Source organism: Labrus bergylta, chromosome 16 (genome assembly GCF_963930695.1).
Source record: "Labrus bergylta chromosome 16, fLabBer1.1, whole genome shotgun sequence".
NCBI lineage: Eukaryota > Metazoa > Chordata > Actinopteri > Labriformes > Labridae > Labrus > Labrus bergylta.
In genome coordinates this window covers 5,342,347-5,348,300 of record NC_089210.1, presented here as the reverse complement: position 1 = coordinate 5,348,300, position 5,954 = coordinate 5,342,347, and the positions used below count along the sequence as shown (strand labels likewise).

The 5,954-nt window shown below is 40.6% G+C and overlaps 1 protein-coding gene across 1 annotated transcript in view; it reads left to right on the top strand.

Annotated features, from left to right (window-relative positions):
• Nucleotides 1-4,850, top strand: part of fam83fa (family with sequence similarity 83 member Fa) — a 15,516-nt gene extending 10,666 nt beyond the window's left edge. The window contains exons 4-5 of the mRNA XM_020652701.3: nt 2,549-3,318; nt 4,230-4,850. Of these exons, the coding sequence (XP_020508357.1) occupies nt 2,549-3,318; nt 4,230-4,279 (820 nt within the window). The 3' untranslated portion in view covers nt 4,280-4,850. The remainder of the gene's footprint in view (nt 1-2,548; nt 3,319-4,229) is intronic.
• Nucleotides 4,851-5,954: the final 1,104 nt, after the last annotated feature.

Here is a 5,954-nt window from a genome sequence, read left to right as displayed (position 1 = left end):
CTCTTTGTTAGGCCGGTAAACACGATGTTGGGCGTCAAGACCACTTGAGATGAAAATAAGATCGGTTTTGTAGAAGAAATGTAAAAAAAATACATTAAAAAAAACAGTAAAACAAGTTGGGCTGTGTGCTTTAATTTAGTAATAGGTCATCTTTTGGAACACCCTAGCGACATGAAGCAAATAAGGATGTGCAAAATACTGCAGTTCCTCAAGTGTCCACTTGAGGCTGGCTGCAAAAGCCCCAGAAGTCACATACACATACACTATAAAAGCTCATTTGTACAGCAGAAATAAACATGTTAACTGCCTGGCCCCTACCCCCCCCCCCCCCCCCCCCCCCACCAGATTGTTGATGGACAATTTGCCTCCCCCCACCCCCTTGTTCCCTATCCCTCTTCCTGCATCTTATCCCATCTCTTCCCCTATCCCCTTCCAATCCTGGCACAGTCTAGGCCTGTGAAGGCTGTTTCGTCATGAGCCGGGGATCTGGCCGAAGATTTAATAAGGCAGTTTTTTCTTACCACTGTAACTTTTGCTGCTTTGCTAAAAGTGCTCATGATGGATAGGCCGGATCTTTGTAACATAGCAATAAGTAAGGTCTTTTACCTGCTTTTTGTAACATAACAATGAGTAAGGTCTTTTACCTGCTTTTTGTAACATAACAATGAGTAAGGTCTTTTTACCTGCTCTTTTGTAATGTTAACAGACAAAGAGTAAGGTATTTTACCTGCTTTTTGTAAAGTGTCTTGAGATAACACTTGTTATGAGTTGACGCTATACAAAAATAAATTGAAATTGAATTGAATAAATGATCATCACCGAGGGAAGTGCTGCAAAAAAAAACCCACAGCTACAAAACTGCTTTGTAACCGTTGCATTGTCATCATCTTATGTTATCCTACCTGTCTCAACATCGTCCCACATCCTGCTCCGCCCGCCAAAGTTAAAAGTTGATTTTATAACCTTCGTCATCATGAAAGTGAATTTAAATCTGCTGATGTTGACGTTCTGTTCTCACTCTCCAGTCTAAATCTTAAAAAGCTTTTTAAATGCAGACGGCAAAAACAGTATGAAAAATATTTAGCAGCTCACTAATGGCTCTTAAAGACTTTGTGAAGCTGTTAAACTCGTGGAATGACAGGAATGCGTTTAGCTTCACTCTCTTTAGTGTTTGTGTTCACTGAATATAAATCTGTTGTCTGCTTCATCACTCAGTCAGCTCTTTGTTAGGCCGGTAAACACGATGTTGGGCGTCAACTGACAGATTATTTAACATTTAACATTAACGAGGTTCGGATAAATCATTACATGTCCTTTACAATTCAACCCTTAAACTACCATCACATGTGGAGATATATTACAATACCTATTACAGTCAAATGTGTTGAAGTGTGAATATAGAGCAGGTGATTTGATCGAATAAATTCTTTAAAAAAAATAACTTTAAGAGCATCTTTACTGTTTTTTGCTTCAAACATTTCAAACTATATATTATATTGATAGGTATCAGAGTACGTGACTACAAGGTGATTAAACACAGAAAAAATAGGAATATTTTAGCCTCTATGCTAAAGGTGCTATCACACTTTCACAAAACTCTTCCTGAATTTGTTTAGATGAGCCGCATGTGTGAACGCAAAAATTACCTGGAATTTTTCTTTCCAGCCCCTTCCTAAATTTTACTCCATGAGGTCAGGGTGAGCTGATGTGAAAATGCAGCAGAGAGTATTCAGGGAAAATTAATCACAACATGAGAAGGAGGATGGGGTGTTAACGTTTGACCTGCGACTGGTGCACAACCAAAGACTGACATTTTCCAGAAACAAACAACGAGTACAATTATAAACCCTGTGTACTTAAAATATATGTAGTCTGTCTGGTTCTGTGTGCTGTTTGAACCGTTGCACTTCAACACTGATGATTGATGGTCCTTAAAGAGACATTCTTTGTATTGAATCTAAATGAATCTTGTGACAAAAAGTCTCCCTGACTTCAAAATACTTTTGTTGGACAACTTTTGCTACTAAATTTATTTTCAGTATAAAAATATTCACACTGAATTATACTTGTGTTGTACTGACACACTTCTGTGACTAAAACCTCTGCGCTCTCTTTGAACAGTCAAATCTCTGAGCCAGACTCAGAAAAAAAGCGGATTTTAATGTTTTGGGTACAAAGTATAAAGAAAGGAGTTAATCTCCTGTAAACAGAAGGTTCATCTGTATACAGACGACACATGTTTCTACGTCAAATCTGCATTTCATTTCCATCATGCTGAGTCACTTGGTGCCAGCTAGAAGCAGGATAAGAACTCAATTAACAGCATGAAAGGGAAAATAACTTCAAATGAATGAGCTTTAAAGGTAATGCTTTGGCCAATTTGTCCTTAGAAAGATTCAAGATTCTGGCTCTTAACCCACTATCCAGCCTTGATGCGAGGTTGCCGTCAATCTCCTCATCTAACTTCTCCAATTTTCCTCCAAGTGGAACTTTCTTTATCATAAATGTTTTGATTTATAGTTTTGGTTTCATTTCTTCTGTCTTCCAGCTTCACGTGGACTTCCTCTCGGATGGACCGGAACATGATCACCGTGATGTCGGGACAAATTGTGGACACGTTTGATAACGACTTCAGGGAGCTGTACGCCATCTCTGAACAGGTCGACCTCTACAAGGAGTTCAATGTCACCAAGCCGCCTATCCCCGCCCCTATAAGGAAGCCGGTGGTGGAGCCTATCCGGCCTCTTCCTGTGTCCACGTCCCGCTTTCAGGTCTCTGTGGGAGAGTCCAGACAGACCGACATGAAGGTGCCGGCACATAAATACCACAATCCAAAGTACTCTTTAGTGTTTGGGAACAGAATGGGCCTGACAGGTTCCCTACAGGACCTATCAACCACCAGCGACTCCCTGGTCAGCGGGCTGAACCAGAGGAACGGACTGCAGAACAGCAGGACAGGGGGAGTCTCCCCTCCGAGTCCTGGTCCCCCCTCAGAGGAAGGGGACAAGGACGGAAAGGAAGGCCTGAAGATGAACAAGGCCGCCGCATCCAAGAAAGAACGCAGCTCCTTCAGGCACTTTCTGAAAGGCAGAGGAGCCAATCACGGCACAGACACGATAGTGGAGGGTGTGGTCACTCCTCCAAACCCGGCCCCCGCCTGCAAAGTGCCAGAGACTAATGATGCCAAAAGAAATGAGCTGGAGGACTCGTTTGAGATCATTGAGAAACCAGGCCTACTAAAAACCAAAACAAAGAAACCGCCCAAGGTTATCCAGAGAAGTATGTCCCTGCAGACCATCAACACGGTAGACGACGACAGTACGTAACCGATTTTATTGTCATTTTTCTTTACATGTATTTTATCAGGCTGTGAAAATTACTTCATGAGTGATTCATCTGCATATTATTCCCTTGATTATTTCCTTTTGTTTTACTCTTAAATAAGTATGTTCCAGTTGACGTCTTCTATGTTTTGTTTTGTTTTTGCCCATCTGGGCCGCCATCTGTTCCCACAGCTCTTATAGTGTAATGTTTCCTTCCTGTATACATCCTCATGATCAGCAAAGAGTAGGCACTTATTAACTTGATCATAGTGGAACATCTTGCTGGTAAACTAGATTTTTTGGGTACAAAGTATAAAGTCTACTATGCTCTTGACTGTATGCCACATTTGTTAAAAACAAGCAAGGTCATCTGGATCCGCCAGCCTAGATCTTGTTTTTTTTTTTAATTTTTTTTTTTTTATTAGGTGCAATAGAGTGACAAAACTGGTGATATATACATAACAAATGAGGCACAAAAAAACAAACAGACAAGGTCAGGACAACAACTCCAAAATACAGTAAAAAAACAAAGTAAAGCAACCAAATAAAGATAGCAAAATACTAAGACATCAATAGACACACATCAGACTACGACCAGCAAAACTACAAAACTATATAAAATACCTAAGAAGGCATACAAGATTGATTTTTTTTTTTTTTTAAAGAGAAATGTGTTAGTTTAATTCCTTACTTGGAAAACACCAATTCAAATTGGTTATTTGTTACTCAATTATTATTTTTTTGCTTTAATCCCTGAATACCTCTATATTCTTCCACATGTGATATATACACCTTTACTCTTTAGTGACTGTATTTAAGGCTCATTGTTGAGACACACACGATTGTTTGTAGCTTGAATCTTCTGTTCATTTTTAATTAATCTATTGTTGTTATGATTTTCTGCAGGATCCAGAGGCCGGCGGCGAAGTCAGAAGAAAAACTGCATCCAGTCGTGAGCTCAAACCAGCGTACCGGCAGTATTAAAGCTTTAAAGAGCGCCTGAGGATCTGTTGGTGAAACCTGCTGAGTCATGATCATCGTCCTGTGACAGTGTGTGTCGTCGGTTTGGGCTTAAAGACCTCATTAAACTCCTCACGTGATAATCTCATGTGGTGGACAGAGAAAAACGTCATCACATTAGTTTGTATTAAATTATTCCTTTAAGTGGTTTCGATATTTCCCACTTGTATGCTTGAACCTGAACACCACACACTAACACAATTGACCCAGGTTAAGTGGGTGGATGACAACTCTCCTCACTGTTAACCAGGTTGCTATGGAGACAGAAAAGCGTTGAGATGTGCCGTTGTCCCTGAGCGTCGACTTACAGGAACACTCAGTGTCAGGAGTCTTAGAGAGTTTATTGAGGCTGTGGAAAATGAACGCTGAGCACAGAGCTGAACGGCTTTTCTTCTTATCCAGATGAAACTGACAAAGATTAAAATGTGAAGACCACTTGAGATGAAAATAAGATCGGTTTTGTAGAAGAAATGTAAAAAAAATACATTAAAAAAAACAGTGAAACAAGTTGGGCTGTGTGCTTTAATTTAGTAATAGGTTATCTTTTGGAACACCCTAGCGACATGAAGCAAATAAGGATGTGCAAAATACTGCAGTTCCTCAAGTGTCCACTTGAGGCTGGCTGCAAAAGCCCCAGAAGTCTCATACACATACACTATAAAAGCTCATTTGTACAGCAGAAATAAACATGTTAACTGCCTGCCCCCCCCACCGGATTGTTGATGGACAATTTGCCTCCCCCCACCCCCTATCCCTCTTCCTGCATCTTATCCCATCTCTTCCCCTATCCCCTTCCAATCCTGGCGCAGTCTAGGCCTGTGAAGGCTGTTTCGTCATGAGCTGGGGATCCGGCCGAAGATTTCTGCCTTTTAATAAGGCAGTTTTTTCTTACCACTGTAACTTTTGCTGCTTTGCTAAAAGTGCTCATGATGGATAGGCCGGATCTTTGTAACATAACAATGAGTAAGGTCTTTTACCTGCTTTTTGTAACATAACAATGAGTAAGGTCTTTTTACCTGCTGTTTTGTAATGTTAACAGACAAAGAGTAAGGTATTTTACCTGCTTTTTGAGAAGTGTCTTGAGATAACACTTGTTATGAGTTGACGCTATACAAAAATAAATTGAAATTGAGGGAAGTGCTGCAAAAAAAACCCCACAGCTACAAAACTGCTTTGTAACCGTTGCATTGTCATCATCTTATGTTATCCTACCTGTCTCAACATCGTCCCACATCCTGCTCCGCCCGCCCTCTCACCTGTGTATCCCTTATGAGCCCTGCAGTGTTTCTCCCGTCTGTTTACACTCAGTCAGAACAGCTCCAAGGACTTAGAATGTTTCCACGTGTACTAGTTTCCAGCCACCTTCCACCTTTACTTGCAGCTGCCTGCCTGTCAGCTTTTATTGATCTAACTGGATCTATAAATCATTCAGCTGTCACTGTTTGTTAGGTGTTGACAGAACCATTTATGATGCAAGAAAACTCCTGGATCATAAACAAGGATTGTTGAGAGGCCAGAAGATTGTATTCATGGGAATGCATCTCAGCACATTTAAAGCCTAATAAACATGTCAAACATTTTTCAGTCTTGAGAAAGGTCACTTGGTCAGAG